The sequence below is a fragment of the Dipodomys merriami genome, unplaced genomic scaffold (genome assembly GCF_024711535.1).
Source record: "Dipodomys merriami isolate MVZ:Mamm:240054 unplaced genomic scaffold, mDipMer1.0.p SCAF_2363, whole genome shotgun sequence".
In the NCBI taxonomy this organism is placed as follows: domain Eukaryota; kingdom Metazoa; phylum Chordata; class Mammalia; order Rodentia; family Heteromyidae; genus Dipodomys; species Dipodomys merriami.
The window spans coordinates 10,581-35,654 of record NW_027203786.1 but is presented as its reverse complement, the minus strand read 5'-3'; the positions used below and the strand labels follow the sequence as shown (position 1 = coordinate 35,654).

General features: G+C 35.2%; 1 protein-coding gene across 1 annotated transcript; it reads right to left on the bottom strand.

Annotated features, from left to right (window-relative positions):
- Positions 1-3,136: 3,136 nt before the first annotated feature.
- Positions 3,137-20,796, bottom strand: LOC138835404 (gametocyte-specific factor 1-like). The gene is made up of 7 exons (XM_070033962.1): positions 20,637-20,796; positions 19,462-19,500; positions 18,815-18,915; positions 8,185-8,311; positions 8,012-8,095; positions 7,582-7,645; positions 3,137-3,910 (listed from the first exon to the last, which is right to left on the bottom strand). The coding sequence occupies exons 2-7, from the start codon at positions 19,469-19,471 to the stop codon at positions 3,886-3,888; spliced, it is 411 nt and encodes a 136-aa protein (XP_069890063.1). The 5' UTR covers positions 19,472-19,500; positions 20,637-20,796; the 3' UTR covers positions 3,137-3,885.
- Positions 20,797-25,074: the final 4,278 nt, after the last annotated feature.

The following is a 25,074-nucleotide window of genomic DNA, read 5'->3' as shown; positions in this document are numbered from 1 at the left end:
CATTTGACATTCCTCGTCCAGAACATTCCTATTGCTAAGTAGAATAAACTTTCGAGTATATTTTAGGAAGATCTCCCTTGCCAAATAATATTTATTACTGGTTAGATTCCTATGTAATCAAAAGAGTTGAAGTATTTGACTACAGATGAGGAAGTTTCACATAGGAGAGTCTTGCTTACATTTATGATACGTGTAAAAATGTGAGGGTTTCATCGGAGCATATTTGAGCACCAGGACGTCCTGGTTTGCAATTTCAAATGACTCTTTGGATTCCTACACAAATATTTGAACAAAAACGATTACAACATTAATTTGTCAATGTTGCTTTGAAACCTGGTGACCTAGGGAAACCTGTGCGCTTTTAGGAACGTCAAAAAATCAGAACTATTTTCACGTGTATGTTTATGTAATACAAACCCATCGACTTTAGTATCTACATGTAAACTTATGAGAATTGAGAAGAGTGTATGCATCATTACTCTTCTTCCTAATGGAATCTTGTCATGGTATTGTACAGAGGGGGTTTGAATTACATATGTAAGCAATAAATGAGTATTTGTCTCATCATGTTTTTACCCATCATTCACTTTTACTGTTTTTTGGCTTAAAATCTCTATCCTCTCCCAGCAGGTGTAATGTTTATTCCCAACATGTAGTTTTGTTGGAATTGTTCTTGTATTGTTCACCCATTATCCTATTTCTCAGATTTGGTAGTTGCCCATCCCATGCCTAATTCTCATTAACTTACATGGAATACAGTGTATACCAAAATCAAATACAGTGACAACATTGTAGAAAGCATAGGAAAATAAAGGAAAAAGGCAAGTACAGAGAAATACCTTCACATAGAACATTTTTAAAAATCAAGAAAGAGAAACCAACTGATTTTGTATTTCAGTTTATTTTGTTTAGCTAATATTGTATGGTCATATGTATATTACTATTAAGCTATTGTAATCCTCTGCTAGGATTAAAATGGACATATACCATTTCTTAGAAATAAGAGATACCATGGAGCCTCTTTGTTTGGTTCTAGCCCCTTTACTTTATGTTATATATTTAAGTTTCTCCATTTCCTTACAAATGGCACTATGCCATTATTTCTAATAGAAAATAGAATTCCATTGTGTTTAGGAGCTGGGAAGGTGGCTCAGTGGTAGAGAGCTTGCCTTGCATGCCAGAGGCCCTGGGTTCGATTCCTCAGCACCACATAAGCAAAAAAAAAAAAAAAAAAGAAAGAAAGAAAAAAAAGAATTCCATTGTGTTTATACCCCACATTTTCTGATCCAATAATCTACTCTCAGTCACTTTGCCATTCTAATGGAATGTGGTGGAATTTCAGTGTTGACTTTATTTGGCTTGGTTTTATTGTCAGACACATTGAGCATTTCTTCATATGTCCTTTGGCCATTGTCAATTAGCCATCAGTGAAGTCTCTCTTTAAATATTTAACTTCTTTTCATAGAGTGGGGTTATTGTTCAGGGTTTTTTTGGGGGGATATTTGACTTGTTGAATTTTGATTATATTTCAGCTCTAAGACCCTTTTTATCTTTCTTGGCTAGTGAAGATCTTCTCCCAGTCTTTTGGCTTTTTATTTACCTACTTAGTTATGTCCTTTGTTATAAAGAATCTGTTCAGGTTCAAGAAATATAGTTGGTCTAACGTTTCTTTGACTTGATGCATTAGTGCATTTGCAATGAGAAAGTTTCAATCTGTTCTACGAGACCTAGTATCTCTCTATTTCTTCCATTCTGAGTGACTTGTTTAACCTCGAGGTCTGACTCATTAGGAACGTGTTCTGATACAGGGTGATGTATAATCTAACTTTCAGCTTTTATACGAATTTATTGAGTATTACAACACTATTTATTGAATATTGTTTTTGTCTTACTGCATTTAACCTGCTTATATTTAACTTACCTTATGAAGAGTCACAATTTTTTTCCTTTGTACTGGCATTTAAAATTGTTATGTATCCAGGTCATCCAAAGAGGATTGCAAGAGCTAAATTGCTATGTATATCTGAACAAGAAGATTAGGGTAAGAAAAATTAGGGTAAAAAACCCCCCATGAAACATGAGGTTTATCATGGTTGGTAATTAAAAAAAAAATACTATGTAGGGGCTGGGAAGGTGGCTCAGTGGTAGAGCACTTGCCTTGCATGCATGAGGCCCTGGGTTCAATTCCCCAGCACCACATAAGCAAAAAGAAAAAAGCCAGAAGTGGCGCTGTGGCTCAAGTGGTAGAGCGCTAGCCTTGAGCTGAAGAGCTGAGGGACAGTGCCCAGGCCCAGAGTTCAGGCCCCTCGACTGGATCCAAAAAAACAAACAAACAAACAAAAAATACTATGTAAAACTGATTCTTTTTACTTGCCTTTTTCCTTTATTTTTCATAGGGTTTCCCCCTTCTTGTCTTTATATTTGAATTTGGTAGCCTATGGACTATATAAACTTTAATGTGATTAGGGCAAAGAAGAGGAATCAAAAATTTTTGAGATAGAGGACAACGGGTGAACCAATGCCACAAAATTCCTCACAAGACAATATGTTGGAAATGGCATTTCCAACAAGGGCGGTGGAGTTTTGAAGTAGAATAAAGTGTAAGAAAAATGAGGGCTAAGGTAACACGTGACAAGAAAACGAGTCACTGCCGTACATACGTAATTATAATCACTCTGTACACTCAGGTTTTCCTGAGTCTACAGATTCTAAACTATCCTTCCCAAATTAATGTTGAATTCATTCTTGCTCACAATTTCTGAATAAAAACCAAGAAACACATGCAATTATACAATAGGTGCACAAATAAGCCCATACAAAGAAACCCTCCCATTTCAACATGAATAATAAATATGAGCCACATTCTCACATCTTTAACTTCCTCATCTGTACCCAAAAGATTCACCTCTATGTCTTGCATAGGAGTCTTAACAACAATTTTTACAAAGTGGATCTTCCTAAAATATCCTTCAAAAATTATTCCATTTTGCATGAGGAATGTTTTGGACCACAGTGCCAAGTCTACTATAAGTATGTGGAGGCATATATATGTGGGGAAAATTACCCACAAATTGAATATGAACATAGTCATGAAATATGGTTCCATAAAAGTGTTTTTATTACACTCTACAGATACAGTCCACTCTTTCTTGGAACATTTTAGAATGCCAAAGTTGCATATCCTCATGCCGTAAAAAACAAAACAAAAACACATTTTTAGCACAAAATCATGCTATCTTCACAAACTGCACTTTGCCCCCTCAAAAGAATAAGTTTTGAATGGTATTTTGTGTACACATACATTATCTGTTCTTTTCTGCCACATATTTGGAAAGAACTCCCAGAATCCTTGTTTAGATGAGATTATACTTGGAAATCAATGAGATGGATGAGAAGCTTTATAGTAAGAATTATACTTCAGAATGTTGATTGAAAAATCCCTTTGAAATTTTAATGGCCATTTTATATGGGAATACATATTTGGTATAAGATTTTTATAAGAGGACTAATACCATTACAGTTTTTATGTATTCATTATACCAATATATCCAATTATATCAATATATGAAATGGAAGATGATATTCACAGGCAAACGTAAGAACAATGAATAATGAATTATGATTTGTTCTCTATTGGGAAACAAATGTAGATTTTGATGTAATTATTGGAGTTTCTATATTCCAACATTACCATGGCTATGTGGATAGTGACATGGTGAATTCCAATAAGGACATAAACACCCGGCTTTGCTTCTGTATTCAAGATAAAGGTGAATAGAGATTGAATTGGTAGTAGAAGTTAAAATGAATTCATTTGGTTGAGTGAGCATCACAATATATTAATAAATGTAAAATGTAAATGAAACAATGAGAAATGGTTTGAACTCATGGTTTGTTCATAGAATGTTTCCTGCAAAGAAATAGAAAAATATTATTTTACTTTCTGTGGAGAACACTAGAATATATATATTTGTACTTTGCATATAAACAAGAACTTCACTTGCAGTTCGAGAGATATTCAAAAACTAATGAGAGCACATCATCAGCTATTTTCAAAAATTTTCTTGCTTACTTCCACGTCCCTTTCCATTGAAATTTGATCGTTCTATACAAACCTCACAAATTACACTTGGACACTCTCTGCCTCAACACATTGAAACTTCATTGCACATTTGAAATATGACGCTAGCCAATCTGATACTTCAGCGATTATTTTCCAGTTCTTCAAAATTTACTCTGTCACCCATTCAGGCTCAGCCATATCTTGGCACAGTTTCTGAACGAGATTTCTTGTAATATAACCATGGATGTATCATGCATCCAGAAAAATAGGAAGAAAATCCATAGTGGTTTTACTATATAATGTTATTGCAATGAACTTACCACTCAATTTCAATATTTGTGAATGGATGCATAAAAACAAACCACAAAGAGGGATTGTTTTATGAGATCTATCCTACCAAAAGATACATGCTTTATGGTAGGTTAGTAAAATATGAAGGGATACAATACAGGTACAATTACAAGACATATTCTATGCCTCAAACAAATAAACGGCTTTTCCATTTTTTGTGTGGACAAAACAAATGCTATTGTGAAGTCACAATGACATTTTGGAGTGGTATCAGGTAAATATATCCAGCAGTTCAGAAAAATAATTAGCCTTTAAGACAAATATGCATGTCACCTTTCAGTATGAAGACTGAAACATTGGACTTTAAAATGAACATAGAAAATTTCCATTAACTAAGGGTAACCTTCCTACATTAACACTGCTTTTCAAATATGTATGGTTATGAGAATTATATATATGCCAGGGACATACCAACGTTTGGAAAATATCACTTGGATCGAGCTTAGGGATCAATCGAAGACATATGAAAAAATCCATGATAACCTGTTATTAATTTTTGTCATGACTGAGCAAAATCAAGAATTGAAGGCAGGAAAAATACCCTCACTTTTCAATTACACAAAACATAGTAATGTGCCCAGCATCGACTTATAGGTGTTGAAACAGAGTAGGAAAAAATGTACACCATTTTAGTTTGCACACACACAGACACAAAATTTGCATCTACAAATGGACAGGTAAAAGAAATATCTGATTACAGACATAAATCAGCTCACACACACATACAAATATATATAAATATACATATATATTTGCATATATATATATGTGTGTGTGTGTGTGTGTGTGTGTGTGTGTGTGTGTGTGTGTGTGTGTGTGTGTGTGTGTGAGCCTATAATGGCAAAGCTAGGGTTGTATAAATCTTGAAGAGACAAATCAACAAGTAGCCTGGTCTCCTACACTGTCACAGATTCACATGAATTTTCAGGTTCTTTACTCTTATCTACTGTTTAGATCCAGAGAAATTATAATTCCATAAGTAAGACATTTTTGCATAAGGGAAGAGAATTAGTAATCCCATTGGGTCAAATTATGTGTTCTAATAACCAATGAAGTAAGGAAATATCACTGCCCCATTAAACATTACTCTAAAATTCATAGAGAAAATACATGATATTATGAGTAGGGAGTGAATAAAATCTAACTGGCTCTTATGTGGAAGGAAAAACTTCAGAGATTTTGGAAATACCAGGGAGTATGGGACATTGTTGATGCATATTACATTACATTCCTGTCTTTGGCTATTGTTCTTGTTGGTCATTGGGATTGAACTTTGGGCTTGGGCATGGTCCCTGAGCTCTTCAGAGCTCAAATGTTCTACCACTTGAGCTAGAGAGACACTCCCAGTTTTTAGATGGTTAATTGTTGATGAGAGTTTGACAAATATTCCTGAGATCTGATCCTCAGATTTCAGCCTCTTATAGGTCCCTAAGCAACCTGTAACAGGTTTCTTTTCTCTGTTATCCAGAGTGCGCTGAAGATTTTTGAGCGTCTTTGTTCCCAATATTCATGCACACGGCAGGTCTATGAGTAACCATGGTTTTCCTTAAGGAGAATGCTCTCTATACTATCGAATTCGAAGGAATTAATTCCATAAATGAATCTGAAAAAAAAAATCTTTCACTTCATTAATCTATAATTACATCCTTATGTGTCAGACACGTGAGATGCAAGAATTAACATTATCACCTGGCCTGGCTCAAGTGTGGTTTTCTACCTCAGAATTGTTTCCCAAGACATATTCATTTTCCTCTGCATGACAGAGGATGAGAAACACCCTAACACAAAGAATCAATATATTCTGTTGATCAAACACTAAATTAATAGGTTCAGTTTGTAAACAGGATGAGTTTTAGTCCTCGCTATAATCTTCATGAATTAGCAAATTATCATCAGATAAAAGGGTGAATTTATCTATTACTATTACTCATCCTCAGCAAAATCTTTACCATATAAACTGCCAATTCATCCTTCACATAATATTATAATATGTTTGACATACAACAGACAATTGAAGACAAATACTTAGTATGCTTACTACCTTTCCACAGGAAGAATATATGAGGCCTGACTGTGGTGACAGGCTCACATAAATTCTCCTTGGTCTTACGTTGAATGCGTTTTTTTTTTTAAATTTTTCTAGACTGATCAGATGAGAAAATTCTTAACATTATCAATACATCTAGAATCTTTTGTCTCAGTTATAAAAAGAAAGAGGTCTCATATCGGCAAGCAAGACTAATTACATGATTCAAAATTAAATAAAGGCTCATGAAGAATTCCAAGAAAAGCCAATTACTCTTCACTTTTTAATGTGTTTGCCATCTTACCATGTCAGAGAGCCTTGATGTTTTCAAATTCCAGAAAATCAAAAATATAATCTATTTTGTGACTCTAGAAGGACAAGTTCATTCTAGCAATTAAAATTCTTTCAACAATGTCATAACTACTCACAAAGAGATAGCATAACTTTTGTAGTTGCACAGCTAATTTTGAATTTCCAATCTATACCACACCAATGTATATTTATACTTCATACAGGAATGTGAAAGATGAAATCCATGTATGAGTTGCTGCTAAAATATACTTCTAAATACATTTTATTAATACGTATCTTTGCAAAGTGCAAATTGTAAATCATCTCAAGAATCTCCTCAAATATTTTATACTAATTTGTGGAGAAAATTTAAATCAGATAGACATTCGTATAATATTCTTTAATGAATTTCAGAAGGAAGACATGGTAACCCACCCGTAAGTCTGTACATTTATCAATTACCAGTGGAAGATACTTCCATTTACACTATCATAATTGATGTGATGAGTGAATCCTGAATTCATGAAAATGGTTATAAAAAGGTTGGCCCAACATAATACTGTAATGTATGGCTTCCCGGATTTAAATTGATTATAACAGAATGAGAAGAACATTCAGATAAGCTAATTCTGATTTAAAGTAATTTGGGTGATTACAATCTTATTGGTCCTAGTGAAACTATACTTGACTTTTGCCACCAATTACAGAGAGCAATCCAAACTTCATTTGTAGTGAGCACAATATATGGGTATATGGAACAGAGTTTGTTATTCATTTATTCATTTATCCTATTTCTTTACTTTGAATTTTATCAGAAAATAGGACATCACAAGAAAATTATTTTCTTTACCTGTTGTTGCCAGATGATTTGCTTGTGCCCCAAACAAAACTTGGGCTAGGATCTTCCAAGGATTCTGCCAAAGGGAGAATTACATACTTGATCGAGGTGCTAGCTTAGATTGGCTCTAACATTATACATCGATAAAGAAAAACAGCAAGGTTGATGGCCTTAAGAGCCTTCCAAGAAACTTTTAGCTGGATAATAAAGGTTGAAAAGAATGAGTCCTTAGCCATGTGCAAAAACATATTTAAATGTTTGACATGGTTTTTAATCAGTTAAGAATGCATATTATCATATATGTTATTGATATTAGCATACAAGACAATCCAAGTTGAACAAAGATTTTTAATTTCACTCCTAAAGGAAGAAAGCATACAACAGCACAAAGTAAGTTGAGATTCAATAATGGAAATTACAGAAAGTTCAACAAGCTTTTTACCTTTATCCCAGTCTTCCTCAGAGGAAACATATTGCCATGTACTTTCAGAACTCTTGTATTGTTTCTCGTTCCATATGATGTTATCTACAAACAAAGAGATAACTAACATCACAGAAGTATACAGGTACAAAGGGCCTACATTGAGTTGGATTGTGTTTTATTATCAGGCTTACCTACATCATCTTCAAGAGAAGTTTTGTCCATACAAGTTGCAATATGTTCAGTGAGTTGATCTCGTGGTACCAGGTGGCGAGCATTAAAGGGACAAGTAGCCAATTTGGCAGCAATATCAGGATGATTCTGTATGACAAAAGTTTAAATATGAAGAAACATATTCAAATTTTCTCTTTTTAGATTACTTTGTGCAGGATATCAACCACGGGCTTGACAACACAGTATAGGTACTGTGCTAGTACTTCCTTTTTTAATACACATTTTTTATTGTAAAGTTATTTTACACAGGGATTACAGTTATATGAATAAGGTAATGAGTTCATTTCCTATAGGCAGTGTTACTCCCTCCTGTGTTTTTCCCCTAAGACCTCTTACCTCCCCATCTACCCAACTCCTTCCTTCTACTGCTACTTGCCACGCACCAAATTTGTAAAGTTCATTTTCAACATAGTGTCTCATATATTTCATTGTTAAAATAGATCAACCTGTATGCCAAAGCAGTATGGAGTTCCTCAAAAGACTCCACATAAAGCTCCTGTATTACCCAACAATCCCACTTTTGTGCATTTACCCAAATGATCACTTACAAGACCAGACCAAAACTACCACCATTATTTTCCATAGCTAAGGTTTGGAACAACCCCAGAAGCTCCTCAGTAGATGAATGCATTATGTAATTGTAGCCCCTCTGTACAGTATGTTCTCAAATAAAATAAAATTAAATTAAAAAAAAAGAAAATGAAAAAAAAAAAGAAAATGTGGTGAATATATACAAAATGGAATTGTATACCTCCATCAGAAAGAATGATATTGCTCAATATTTTGGAAATGGAAAGACTCAGAAAATATTATATTGATTGAAGTAAGCCAGGCCCAAAGAAACATAGGTCCATTGTTTCCCTTATTTCGAATAACTAGTGTATATTTAGGACAAGCAGAAATGTTCAAAAGCGATGTACATAGGATCATAAAAAATGAACTTTACAATTAAAAAGGAGGGTTAAGGCAAGGGTGGTGTGTAGTTGCGGAGGTGGAAAGCAGGGGATGGTATTGGTAAAATAAAGTCGGAGGCAAAACTGCTCGATGACACCATCAGAAAAATGAAATGCCCTTGTTAGGAAATGGAAAGACAAAAAAATTATATTAAGTGAGTAAGACAGGCCCCAAGAAGGATAAGTCCCATAGTTTCTTTTTCTAATAAATAGTATATGTCTGAGACAAGCAGAAAAGTTCAGAGAAGATGATAAGAGAAATGAACCCCAAGATAACTACAGAAGTGTTTTTTTCTGTCCTGCTATTGTTGTAATATATTTGTAAGGTACTGCATGATTTTTTTTTCTTTTTATGTACCTACCCTCCACCCCCCGTTATAACCTCTGTATGTCAGAAGACCTGAGGAAGATGGTGGAAGAGAAGCTGGAGGATAAACAAGTTCTCACACAGAAAGCAGTTTTAGTGTTCCAGTGACCAGTCCTAGGCTACAGAATCACACCTATTGTGCCATCACAGTACAGAGAGTTTGGCCAGAGAGGGAAAGTCCAGCCAGGAGACAGATCTGAGCACTTGCTGGTAGCTGCAGCTGCAGTGGCTGCGGTGGAGATGGTGGCCGTGGCCATCATACCAATAGACAAGTTCTGGAATATGGGCACCAGATGCTTTGGGCCAGTGGATTCTACTCACCACCAGTAAGAACCGAAAAGGAGCAGAAATCTTCATCCTGAAGATCACAGACCAAGGACTGCACAGGAACCAAGAGTCTCGCAAGAAGACAACCATGACATCATATTCACTTCTCTCAGAGAACCTGTGAGGAGGCTGTCACTCCCCCCCACACCAGAGATCTCCATCTTTGATACTGACAAAGGCCTTGCCAAGCAGCTAGCTCCAACTCAGATCTTATAAGAATACAAAAACTGCCATTTAGCAAGTCCCAGGAACCGATCTGTCCTGCCCAGCTCATTTCCCCTCAAATGAAAATCAGCCTGCCCAGGCAGAGGGTGCTTCACTCCCAGAAGACTGTCTTTCTTCACTGGGTAAACAGAAACAGATTCTGCAGTCCCAACAACAGCCTAGCAAACAACTGAAACTCAGTAAACATCAACCATGAAAATGGCTCCAGGTTTGGCTCTGTGAGTTTTTCAGGAGCTAGCCCCTCAGGGAAAAGCTACTGATTGCTGAAAAGTCTCAACCCTACCTAGAACCTGGCCATATCATATCAACTCCACGTTAGAGGAAACAGCCATCTCCCTTTTGTGTGGTACTCAAAGCAGATCTCCCTCTCTCTGAACAAGCTTGGGGAAAGAATAAAAAAAATCCTGGACAATGCAGAGCATTTTTTTGCCTGCTCTAACAAACTAACTTAAGAAACCAATCAAACAGCAGGAAAAACAAACACCAGAAGCAGACCAGTGACTCCACTAGGAGCCTGGTTACGGACACAGGGAGATACAAGATCTTCCTCCCACTCAAAAAAAATCAAAGAACTGTTTTTTCTACCATGTTTTATTTTTATTTTTTAAAAAATGTTTTCTATTATTTTTTCTCTCATAATTTGTATTTTAGCTGTATATGTGTGATTGTGGGCTTTTTTTTTTTGTAATCTCTTTTTATATTTTGGACCTTTTTTTCCCCTTTTTATTTCGTCTTTTCTCTTTCTTTTTTACATAACATAATTGCTTATTCCCAGACATATACATGTTCTGTTTATCATGATTTATATATCTGTCATCGATTATTAGACCTTATCCCCCATCGTGTACATACTTAATCGAGAAATCTATTACTCAATTCACAACCTCTTAAGCTTAACTTTTTAATAGTAGTGTTTAACTCTTTACACCTATATAACTTTCACATACTCCAATTTTAAGAATTTTTATTTTTTAGTTACTCATGTTCCTTTTCATTTCTCCCGTCCTCTCATCCTATTCTTTTTTTCTATCAATATCATTACTTTATACTTACATAATTTGAACTGTATCATTTCTTAAATATAAATTTTTGTTTTTCCATTTTTCTTTTTTTTTTTAAAATCTCGCTGCTCTCACTCTGTCCAATCCATTTCCCCACTGAGATTAGGATTCCTTTAACCTCACTCTCCTTTTACCTTTCCACTTCCCTCTAATTGTATTTTTCCCCACAATTATCCCTAAACCTAATAATTTCTGGTTTGCTGAATCTCTCTTTGGTCTTCTTAGTTCTTTAGTCCATAGTTGTTTGATGTTGAATAGATTGTATCTCTTGAACTAGATTGTATCTGCAGCCATTTTGACTGTGCAACTACAGGACTTTGGTAGATACTGTGCAACTACAGGACTTTGGAAGATGCTTGCCTTAAAATAGTGCTCTGCAAGAAAATTGTTACTTTCATACAAAATGGGCAGAAAAATCGCTAAACCCCCCAAAAAATGGCAATTCCGGGTATCTCAAATCCCACTCATGATAATCAGCTGACAAAACAGTTAATGAATAATACAGAGGAGAGATCCCCAAAAGCTCTACAATCACTGCCATAAATGTGGTGAATGAAAAGACTGAAAACCTGCAAAGGACTCGGTAAGATAAGGAGCAAGAGGAAGCAAACCAGGAATTACTACAGGAATCTCCAGAGTGTTAGAAAGCCACTCAAAGTTTAACACAGGAATTGCATGAGCAGGCTGGGAACAGTCAAATAATAATACAGGAATTATATGAGCAGGCTGAGAACAGTCAAAGAGAAAGGAATGGCATGGACAATTGAGAACATCAAAGAGAAAGACAGGAATTGTGTGAGCAGGCTGAGGACACCCAAAGAGAAACACAGTAAGTGTGAGCTTGAGAAAGCTAATCAAAGAGTAATACAGGAATTGGATTAGCAGGATGAGAATAGACAAAGATCAGTAGAGGCATTCATGGAATCCATAAACAAACAACTGAAGGATTGCAGGCAGACTACAAAGGGAACACTAAATGAAGCTCGACAGGATGAATGTAAGTCCAAGAAAACCATAACCAATCAACTAAGTGTTTTGAGTATAAACAGTGTCCCCAAATTAAGAAAGTAAAGAAGTTCATACAGGATCGAAAATTTAACTGCAACAGAGAATTGGAAGCCACCAAAATCGACCAATTAGAAGAAAAGTCAATATAAACAGAGTAGAAAAACTGGACAGTAGGTTACACCATGCAGAAGAATGAATCTCAGGGATTGAAGACAGCCTAGATAACAGAGAGAAAAACACACAACTAACCAAGACGAATCCAAGAAACATGATAGATCTATTCCATATTTGGAAGACACCACCAGAAGATTTAATCTAAGGACAATAGGTGTAGAGGAACACCTAGAGACAGAAGTTAATGGTCTAAGAAATTTAACAGGATCCTAGCAGAGAACTTCCCTAACATGCAAAAAGATAGGCCTATTTAGATACAAGAAACTTAGAACCCCAAATAGACCAGACCAGAACAGGATATCCCACTGTCACATTATAATCTGCACAGACCAAGGAGACCAAGGAGAAAATTCAGACCAAGGAGAAAATCCTTGAAGATATCAAGGAGAAAAGATAAATCACCCATAAAGGGACCCAATTAGAATAACCTCAGCTTTCTCAGCAGAGACAATTAAACCAAGAGGAGCCTGGAATTATGTATTCCATGCCCTAAAATTAAAGAACTACCAACCAAGAATACTGTACCCAGTCAAACTCTCCTTCATAACCAAAGGTCAATTAAAAATCTCCCATAGCAAAGAAAAAGTGAAACAATAGATCTCAACCAAACCATCCCTACAAAAGATACTTAAAGATGTACTACCCATAGAAAACCAACAAGACCAAAATGAAGTCTAAAGAAACTGCACCCAAACTGAGAATCCAAGAACAATAAGAAGAACCCAGTTATTGCAGCCCCTGAGAAGGTGGAAAATTTGGCAGGAACTACCAAACACCTTTTAGTCCTAACTCTCAATATCAATGGACTTAACTCTCCAATTAAGGGACATAAACTAAGTAGTTGAATTAAAGAAAATTATTTATTTATTTTTGCTAGTCCTGGGGCTTGAACTCAGAGCCCAGGCACTGTTCCTGAGCTGTTTTGCTAAAGGTTATCTCTCTACCGTTTGAGCCACAGCACGATTTCTGGCATTTACAGGTAGGTGGTACTGAAGAATTGAACCCAGGGTTTCATGCATTCTAGGCAAGTACTTCACCACATAGCCACAGTGCCAGGAGTAGTTGAATTAAAAAGCAGGAATCTTGTATCTGTTGCCTTCAGGAGTCACACCTTGCCCATAAGTCCAAACATATTTTGAAAGTGAAAGGCTGGAATAAAATCTACCAAGCAAAGAGCCCCCATTAACAGGTGGAAATTTCAATACTTATATCGATAAAATAGATTTCAAATTAAAATTAGTGAGGAACAATAAAGAAGGTTCTACATACTAATTAAGAGATCTCTCCTTCAGGAGGATATTAACATTCTAAATATCTATTCATCAAATAACAGAGCACCAAATTTATCCAAGAAACACTACTTTCCCTCAAGTCTCATATAGATCCAAAGACATTAATTCCTGGGGACTTTAACACAGCACTATCCCATCTATCATCTATCTATCTATCTATCTATCTATCTATCTATCTATCTATCTATCTATCTATCTATCTATCTATCTATCTAACTATCTATCTATCTATCTATCTATCCTATCTATATCAACTTGGCAAAAACTCAACAGAGAAACTGCCAATCTAAAGAACTGCATAGATCAACTAAATTTAAAAGGTATCTACTGAATATTTCACCCACCAGCACTAGAATTCACATTTTTCTCAACCACATGGTGCTTTTTCAAAAACAGACTCCATTTTAGGTCACAAAGCAAACTTCTCCAGATTCAGAAACACTGAAATTATGCCCTGCATTCTCTCAGACCACAAGAACTCAACACCAAAAGCCACCAAAGAAAGTCCGGTAATACATGGGGGCTGAACAACACACTCTTGAACCACCGGTGGCTCATGGAAGAGATTAGAAAGGAAATTCAAATGTTCATGTTTATAGCTCTGAGTTCTTACATCAACAAATTGGAGAGAGCTAAACCCAATAATTGAATGAGACATATGAAACTCCTTGAAAAAGGGCAGAAAGATAAACCCCAATACAGTAGATAGAAAAAACTTAAATCAGAATTAAATGAATTAGAATCCAAAAACAAAACAAAACAAAACAATAGAAACACTCCATAAAACAATCAGTTTGTTCTTCGGAAAAAATTAACAAAACTGACAGACCGTTTGCAAATCTCAGAAAAAGAAGATAACACACCTAAATAAATAAACTCAGAGTTGAGAATGGAAATATCACCACAGAAACAATCACGTTTCAGAACATTATAAGGGAAAACTTCTCAAACTGTTATGCTACTATCTTTGAGAACTTGGCAAAAATGGACATTCTCCTAGCAAATATCGACATACTGGAACTAAAACAACATGAGTTAAAACATGTTAACCTGCCCATATCAAGCACTGAAATAGAAACAGCAATAAGAGACCTCCCATGTAGGAAAATCCCAGGACTGAATAGATTTCCAGCAGAATTCTACAAGGCCTTCAAAGGACTATTTACACCAATACTCCTCCAATTCTTCAATGAATTTGGAAGGGAATGTACACTACCAAACTCTTTCTATGAAGCCATCATAAACCTCATCTCAAAACCAGGCAAGAACTCATCAAAGAAAGAGAACTAGGGACCCATTTCTTTGATGAATATCGATGCAAAATTTCTCAACAAAATTTTGGTCAATCAACTTCAACAATTCATCCAAAAATCATACACGATGATCAATCAGCATTCATTTCAGGAATACTTAGCTGGTTCAATGTATGCCAATCAATTAATATAATTCATCACATAAAATAGACCAAGGATAAGGATAGTTATCTCAATAGATCCACAAATAGCAGTTGACAAGATCCAACACTCCTTTATAATGAAGGCTCTGGAAATCTAGGAATCCATGGAACATTCCTCAAAACAATAAAGGCTCATTATTGTTCTCAATGGTGAAAAATTAAAGCCATTTCTTCTAACTTCAGGAAGGAGACAAGGATGCCCACTCTCTCCACTTTTCTTCAATTTAATGCTAGAATGACTAACTATAGCAATAAGACAAGATGCAAATACTAAGGGGATCCAAATTGGATAAAATGAAGTAAAACTCTCCTTCTTTGCAGAAGACATGATCTTGTATTTTGAAAAATCACATGGACTCCACTCCCAAATTACTTGAGCTGATTCAAACTTTGGCAAAGTAGCAGGTTATAAAATTAAACTTTAAAATCAATGACTTTTCTGTATGGCAACAATGAGAAGAGAGCAGCTGAAATAAGGAAAGCAACTCCATTCTTAGTAGCCACACAAAAAATAAAATATCTAGGAATTAACCAAAGAAGTGAAAGAAATCTATGATGAAAACATTAAAAATCTGAAAGAGAAAATCAAAATAGATCTTAGAATGGGGAAAATCCTCCCATGTCCCTGGATTGGAAGGATCAACATCGTGGAAATGGGAATACTTCCCAAACCTACCTATAAATTCAATGGGATAGCTATCAATATTCCAGCCTCATTCTTTAAGGAATTAGAAGAAATAATCCAATATTTTATATGGAACAATAAGAAACCATGAATAGCAAAAACAATTCTTAACAGAACAGTGCTGGAGGAATATCAATACCAAATTTGAAACTCTACTACAAAGCCATCGTAGTCAAAACAGCTTGATAGTGGCACAAAAAGAGGACCAATGGAATCGAATTGAATACCCAAAAACCACAGACTAATTGCCACAGAATCTTTGATAAGGGACCTAAAAAACTGAAATGGAAGGATAGCTTTTTCAGTAAATGGTTCTGGCAAAATTGGCTAATCACCTGTAGAAAACTAAAGCTAGACCCTTATATATCACCCTGCAACAGAATCAACTCCAAATGGATTAATGACCTTGGAGTAAAAGCAGACACCCTGCGAACATTACAGGATGTAATAAGAGAAACCTTTGGTCACCTTGGCCCAGGCCGAAATTTTTTTAATAGAGACTCAGAAACACAAGAATTCAAAGAAAGTTTGGACAAATGGGGTTGCATGAGGCTGCACTGTTCTGCAAGGCAAAGGACATACAAAGCAAGATCAATAGAAAGCCCAAGCATTGGGAAAAGATCTTCACTAAGAGTCTCATATATATAATATACTTGAAACTGTAAAAATGCAATCCCACAACAAATAATCCTCAAAGAAACAACTGCCAATTAAGTAAGTGCACTAAAGACTGAAAAAGAAACTTCTCTGAAGGAAAAAAAATAATGGCAAATAGACACATGAAGATATGCTCAACCTCTCTAGCCATAAAAGAAATGCAAATCAAAAAAACATTGAGATTCCTCCTCACCCCAGACTCCACCCAGAGTTCCCCTATGACCCAGCAATCCCACTTTTGGGCATTTACCCACATGTTCACAAAAGAGACCATACTAAAACTACAAGTACAACTATGTTCATTGCAGCATTATTTACCATAACTAAGATATGGAACCCACCCAGATGCTCCTCAGTAGATGAATGGATCAAAAAAAATGTAGTATATATACACAATGGAATTCTATGCCTCCATCATAAAGAATGGCATGGCCCCATTTGTTAGCAAATGGAAAGACTTGGAAAAAATTACATTAAGTGAAGTATGCCAGGCCCAAAGAAACATAGGTCTCATAGTTTCCTTTATTACCAATAACTGGTATATATCTGGGACAAGCAGCAAAGGTCAGATAAGATGATAAATTGAAATGAACCCAAGATAGTGACATAGGTGTTTTTTTTTTCTTCCTTGCTCTTGTTTCTAGCATATTTATAAGGGACCATGGGATTTTTGTTTTTGTTTTGTATGTCCCTCCCCCATGGCATAACCCCTGTTTGCACTGTATTTGGTGTTAGTATGATTTAGGGAGGGGAAGGGAAATAACAAAATGTTTAAATAGGGATACAAATCGATCTATTGCAACAATGAGATGTACAAGACGTTATGTTGAAAAACGAACTTTACAATTTAAGCAGAGGTGAGGATTGGGGTAAGGGAGTGTAGTTGAAGAGTTGGGAGGGTCAGGATGGTAGGGGAAAAACAAAGGACGAGGCAACAATTTTGGATAAAAATACACTCATTAATTGTAATCCCTCTGTACATATTTTCACAGTAAAATTTATTTTAAAAGTACACTATGTCCAAAATGAACATTGTAATTTAAGCAGTGTGGGAGGGGAATGTAGTTCTCGAGACGGGGGTAGGGATGGCAGGGGAAAGTCAAAGGAGGAGGCAAAAATGCTTGATAAGAATAGTACTCATTATCTTCCTCCTGTAACTGTAACCACTGTACAGTATTTTATAATAAAAACCTTATTTAAAAAGATGTTAAATGAAATAAACAATAAGATAGGGATACAAGTGTTTTTTTTTGTTTTTGTTTTTCATTCTTGTTATAATTTTTAAGGTATTTGTTATGAACAATGTGATTGTTTTCCTTTGGTGTGTTCCTCCCCCTGGTCTAACCCCTGTGTTCACTGCATTTGATTCTAGTGCACTGCATCATGTATATACATTTATCTAATTTGGGGAGGGGAAGGAAAAAAAAACGAGTGCATCCTTTTGCACAGGCTAGACTTCTACAATTTTCACCATAGCACTTCTTCTATTCTCATTTGATCGGGGAGATAAGAAGGTTTATGACTCTCCTGCCTGGGATGGCATTAAAAAATGATACAGTGATATCAAACTTTCACGTTAATAGTATTTCTTTCATGAGGAAACTGTGCCAAGATCCATAAATTGTATATGGAAGTTTAGAAGCGTACATATGTGCTCAATTTTGGCCTATGTTTACTCAAATATAGGTTATTTATATGCAATTTACAAATGCATAGATAAAGTGATTCACAATATATTTGAAAATATCCAAAATGGAGGGTCATCACATGTGTCTTCTTTGCAAACAAAACAGCAGAAACTATGCCTCTCCTACAGCTCTGGAACTTATTGTAGCATTTCATATTAAGAAATTTTTGGTGAAAAGAAATTTTGTAATAAATACCCTCAATATAGAAAAGAGACACAATGCATCTCCCATGTTTTGTTGATAACCATGGCATGAAAAGTACAGTATACAAACTGAATTCTAGGCCATATGATAATACAGTGGGTGTTTTAATGAAATAATGTTTAAGAATACCATTAATTTACATTTTGGCCATTAGGCAATGGGGAGGAAAAGGCAACCACCTCTAATGTTTGTGAAATATGGCACACACGGTTTGACATAATTGCCCACACAAAAGATCTTGCCTTTGTTCTGCTTTGAATAGGGATCTAGAAATACGTCTCTAGAAATAAACAAGTTGGACTATGATTGTCTTCCTTTCCATTACATGCTGCAGAGATTTCAGAAGAAATACAAAAATCTCACTATGACATTTATGCCCACAGTCTCTCTCATATTTTCTCATACATTTCCCACAATTTATTATAAAAATACTCAAATTTATCCATGAACTAAAGAAATTATGTAATATCAACATGTTCCAATGAAACATTACCTCTTTACATTTCACAAGATGGTATGGGAACCTGCATGATCTGATTTTGTGATTTTTATCATAGGGACACTGCAATAACCTCTCAGGATCCACCGATTCCTCTGAAAGAGAACAAATACCTCGGGAAAATCAATATATTGGGGAACATGCAAGGCTTCAATGTTGTTTCCATTATTAACTCTATCTTAATCTGGAATACCTATTTGGGGAATTCAAAATATGACAAAGAGTATCACTCTGGAATTTAACTTCTGATGTACTGTCAGTTCCTATTAGGTAGTTCTTAATTTTTTTATGAAAAATATTTATTCTAGTTATTGATTCTATAATTTATTCTAAGTATTGATTGGAGTCAAATGGAACTCTTAGCTTGTTTTATCTTCTGAAATCATACATCCATTGAGCATCCCTGATTTATTTGCTGTCTTACATTTACATCTAGAATGTGCAAATATTTTACATTCTTTTTCACCTTTCAATCTAGCACATCAAAATTCAAAGTTATAATTATCAAAATGTCTAAAGTTTCAGATTCAATCAGGACGAATCCTACTATCCTATTCTCTCAGTTCCTGTCAATATACTTTCTGTGATTCCCAACAAGAAAAAAAAATAATTCCCCCAAATAAATGCGTAAACATGTTTACCTTTTTCCATTGTGACAGTCAGATAAGTATCAGCAAGTCCTGAGGATGAGAAAAATTCTCTGAGAGAAAACATGACTAAATACTTCAAAACCACAAGTATTAAATGTTGGGATTTTGTCAGCGATATGAGAAACTGGGTACAACCTATTCATCTCTAATAATTTTTGTTGCTAGACACACTTGAAATATATTGATATCTGTCTACTTCACAAAACATGGTCACTTATAACAAGCTATAGAAATGTGTAACTTTTTTGGCGGGGGGGAGAGGGGGGAACGAGATGAAGGCGGGGGATGTCCTGACATGGGGCCTGTACTCTGGGTCTGGGCGCTGTCCCTCAGCTCTACAGCTCAAGGCTAGCGCTCTACCACTTGAACCACAGCGCCACTTCCAGCTTTTTTCTTTCTTTTTGTACATGTGGTGCTGAGGAATCGAAGCCAGGGCCTTAATGCATGCAAGGCAAGCACTCTACCACTAAACCACCTTCTCAGCCCCAGAAATGTGTAACTTTTGAAGTCAAAAAAGTTCATATTTTTCAGGCATTTTTCTTCATTATACCAAAACGGAGGTGATGCATCATGACAACTTTTAAGCGAATGTGGAAAAGGTTTTCTAAATTATTGATGTCTGAATTAACAAATTCCATATTCCATCTTTCAAATATCTAATACCTATTGAAAATATGCACTTATATAGATATAGATATATCGTTATTCCTATTCAGATTGTAAGATCAGTATGGACTATTATTCAGATAACTGCTTCTTAGAGAGGTTACGTATCACAAAGCAAAGAAATCATTGAGACACGTTAGAGTCAAAGTTAGAGATGGGTGCTGTCGTTCAAGAGGTAGTAAATTTCTGGAGTACAGTGTCTAGTGGCCATGAAGCAGAGCCAGAAGACATTAAACCTCTGATTACTTTGACGCACATAAAAGTGACGGGAATAAAAGTAAATTTCAAATTCCCAGAATGAAAATAGGTATTTTCTGAAGTCTAAGGAAGTAAAGAATTTTCATTATTTTACCAATGAAACAATACTGCCTCATTAGAGAAAATTATAAGAACTACATTTGGGATGTCAGCGAGAAATGTCCCAGTCACATACGTGAGGCAAAATGATAATTTACATGTCTAAGAGGTAAAAGTAGGAAAAAAGGGCAAGGGACTATTACCTGTCTCCTTCAGTTAACTGGATTCACCAATCAAGTCAGGATCTCTTCCCCTCACGACAGACGATGTCCTACTCGTAGGTTTTCCACAGCAACAGCTACTTCTGTATAATGACTTCTCTGCATGGGGCCACCGCTATTGTGATGTAGCTCATAAATCTCACTTCCGTTTAACCAACTGACGGAACTCAGCCATACTTCCGCATATGACAACGGAAGTGCTGACTTCCGGCTTGAACCCGGAAGACAAAGTCCCATTTCTTTTTGGTATGCTTTGTGGACTCCAATTCAGTTTAATAGAAACGTGTAAGTACTCAGTAGAGCAATAATGTGAATGTATGTGTCAGACTTTTGATCTACACATCAACTACTGGTTCTATGTAAATTGTTCTGCCTAGACATCTGTACACTTACTATGGTCTATATAGCCACAATAAGTCATTCTTTCCGTATTATTTTTTCCTTGTTTAGTTTCTTTACTCCTCAATATTCTTATTAGCGACAGTTTCACAAAAAGACCCCTTCTAGAACTCAATCACCATCTGCCAAAAACGTTCTTTAGCCTTCCTTGTAGATATGATTGACTTTTGTACATATTGTTTAATTCACATTTTTTATTAAAATTCATGAACAGTAAGAGTAATGTACTCTAGGATTTCTCAAAACAAATAGTCACAAATATTAAATGAAAACAGCAAGAGAGAAACAGGTTCCCAGATGAATTTCTTCATGTATATGTATTTTTACTTATACAAATATTCATGTTACTAAATACCATAAAGTAAACATATAAAAGCTATACAAAAGTACTTTCTATGTGTAGCTTTAGGAGTGCTTTTGCATTATTTAACCACCAATAACATAAACTACATGCAAATTTCCTGCATTATAACTTTCGATTATAGAATTTGCAACTCAAGAATCTATGCAGAAGTTTATGTAGGATACATGAAATTCAGTTAGATTTTAATAAAATATGAAGTTATGCCACATTTTGGAAAGATGGATTGAAGTGTTTCTAATATATAAAAGGTGGTACATAATATATGTCACATTCTTAGTATTATGTAGATTTCATATCATTATTTTTCATTAACAAAAGGTAACCTTATTTAAAAGTATGCCAAAGATGTTATAATTATGAAGACAGGATGTTTTTGGTCTACAAATTTGTCTGTTTTGAATAGCTGTTTTATGAATCCCGAGGAACTGAAGCATTTCAGTATTTGTATCAGTAGGAAAATATAATATGGTTTAAGATAATCGAAACAAGGCCTGGCACTGGTGACTCACACCTGTAGTCCTAGCTATTCAAGAGGCTGAGATGTGAAGATCTCAGACCAAGGCCAGCCCCTGCAGGAAAGTCTGTGAGACTCTTATCTCCATTAAAACACTAGAAGACCAGAAGTGGTGCTGTGGCTCAAGTGGTAGAGTGCTTGCCTTAAGCTGTGGAGCTCAAAGACCATGCCCAAGCAAATAATTCAAGCCCTTTGACCAACCAAAACAAAAATAAATAAATAAATAATTGAAACAAACCAACATGGGAGAGAAGAAATAAAAGACCATGATTTGTCATTAAATGGAGGATCTGGAAACATCTCTAAGTAAATTAAAAAACATGGACACACTTGGTACAGATAAAATAAAGGATGGTGTGGCAGTGCTTGATATCTTTTGAAGTTAATCAGACACACCCAAACAAAGCAGGAAACCTATCTGAAGTAGATAGGAATGATTCCCATCAAAAGGCTTCTCAAAAGTAATGATGAAGTTTTGTAAGGTTTATCATGTGTGTGTGTTCTTTACGCTTGGGGTATGACAAACAGTGTTCCTATAAGAATCATTATCTTAGCACTCTAAGGAAATCTTGTGCTTCTGTCAATTGAATCAAACTCTAAGACATTATCCCTCTTCTTCATAGGCATGAATGAACTACAATACATTTTAATTTTATAAAATTGTATTAAAATTCAGTAACTTTGATTTCTACATGGAATTCTTCCTGTTATTTGCCACCACACCCTGATGCTCATTGGCATACTTTCTGTTAAGCCAGCAGTGTTTTCTCTGCCTTCCATATGTTACGGTAGGCTATTATACACAAGACACTTTGATTAAAAACATGTTCAAGTACAAGTAATAGAAATAAATTTAGACACGAGGTACGAAGGAATTAAGCACATTGTACAGATTGGGTAGACTTTGACTGGTTTTGTTCATAGAATTTGCCTAATGAAAATGACAATTACAAATAGTACATGTTGCATGCATTTGTACAATATTACTTGATACTCTAGTATGGCTATTGAAGAAATAGTAAAAAGTCACTGAATATTTTTGTAGTGGTTGACATTTAAGCATTTATGAACATTTCAATTTGAATGAAAACATTTGGACCAAAAGTGCACACAGACTTAGTTACAGGGAAAATGAATTAATGAACCTTTTCCTTTGTGACAATACTAGAATCACGATGACAGGGAGCTACGTGATACACTGTCCCAAACTGGATTCTCACCAATCACAATATTCTGAGGGAAACATTCATGAATTAATTTATGTTAGAGAACTTATGGTCTCTCTAGAATGGAGACATGCAAATAATTCTCAAGGAATATACTGGCATTCAGTTTCTTGTAAAGTAGTTTTGTTCCTGGACAACAGCATAGCACAGAGTCACAAAATATAGTCATTGATAATTCCTCTACTTATGATATGTAGGCTCCCATTTTCCTGCCATGAACCCTTGTGGAAAAGTGTAGAAATTTAAAAGCAAGGATTTGTTTTCTTATTTACACTTGTCACTGTGTGAAAGGGCAGAAATAATCTCTTCTATTGTCAGATATTTCCACTATAATATGTTGTGTGATAGATTGCTCCTTCCTACATTGATTCCTTGAGACCTTTACAGTCTCTACAAAAGCTAATATGAATAGAAAATGCTGAAATTCACAGATAGACTCTCTTTATCAGGATTTTATGTAAATATTCGTGTTGAATCAAACATAAGAATTGTACTTACATTCAAATTTTTCTGCAAAAATTTCACATAATATTATATCAATCATTAACTAAAATACTGCTGTCTAAATATACACATCACCAGATGCAACCTGGTTTCAAAACCACCATATCTGGTGATCATCTTTGGAATTCACATATCTAACCTACATCCTAACTACATGTTCCAACTTTCTTTCCAGAGGTTGATCCTCATAAAATGTGCTTGAACCACCAGCCCAAATTGCAACAGGAATGCTTTTAGTGTATTATTCATTCATGTGCAATACTGTCTGAAAATAAATTGCATTTTCAGAAAGAAAGATAATACCGGTTCCTATGAACAATGAAATACTTTCTGGGAAAAATAAATATTGAAGATTGCACTATTGTGTAAAACTAATTGCTAAAATTGGTATGAAGTTTTGTATTGTGTGCTTATGACACATGAGTATTTGCAAAATGTGAAGTTATTCGATGGCTTAGAGTCAATCCCTATGTATATTAGAAGATTGTGATTCGTCTTTGCCACACATTCTAGGCCTGGAAATAAATAAAAAGTAATGGCTACTTCATATCTATTTGTGTTTGACTTACTATTTTTTTTCGGGGCCCGGTGGTGGGTCCTGAAATATGACATCAATTGTTCTAAAATTCTCATGAAATCCAGGTTCCAGGGGCTCACAACTATAATCCATTTTTTTCTACTGGATGAGATCGGAGGATTGCAGTCCAAAGCCATCCAATGCAGGAAAACCCATGTTACTCAACTCCAATTACCCTCGAGAATACCCAAAGTAGCACTATGCCTCAAATAGGGAAAGGATCACCTTTAGCTGAAGAATGCAGGGGTAGAATTCAATATGCAAAACCAACAAAAAAAATACTCTCAGGAAGAAGCATTTCTGAAAATGCATCCTTACAAAATAATATCATATGTCCTGTGACATTCTGAAAGACATAGAATGATAGCTTTTCATGACTCCCTTTCCCCTTCATATTTCTTGCCATTTGTTTGCGTTGGCATGTTTTGTGAATATTCAACAAGCAATTTCTATTTGTTAGTTTTGCTTTTATTACTCTGGTTGTACAAATATCAGCGTATAGGCACTTATGACTCTCACATCATATGAAGCATAGAGAATATCTGAAAGGAAAATTTGAAATATTAATATAGATGTTTAGATTCAAAATCGTTCCTGTTATTACATTGTTGAATTCATTATTTCATTCTATAATCAGTCAAACAACGTTTGTGTGCCATTTGTCAATTTATTTTGAACCAAACAGATTTGAATCCACATTAAAGAATTTCATGACTTCAAGTAGCATCGGGTAAATAAAATTTAGGCACTATTATATTTTGATACTATTATTTGACAATTCTCATATAAAGGACTGTCTATTGAATGTTTACATCCATGCATTCTTCTGGACTCTA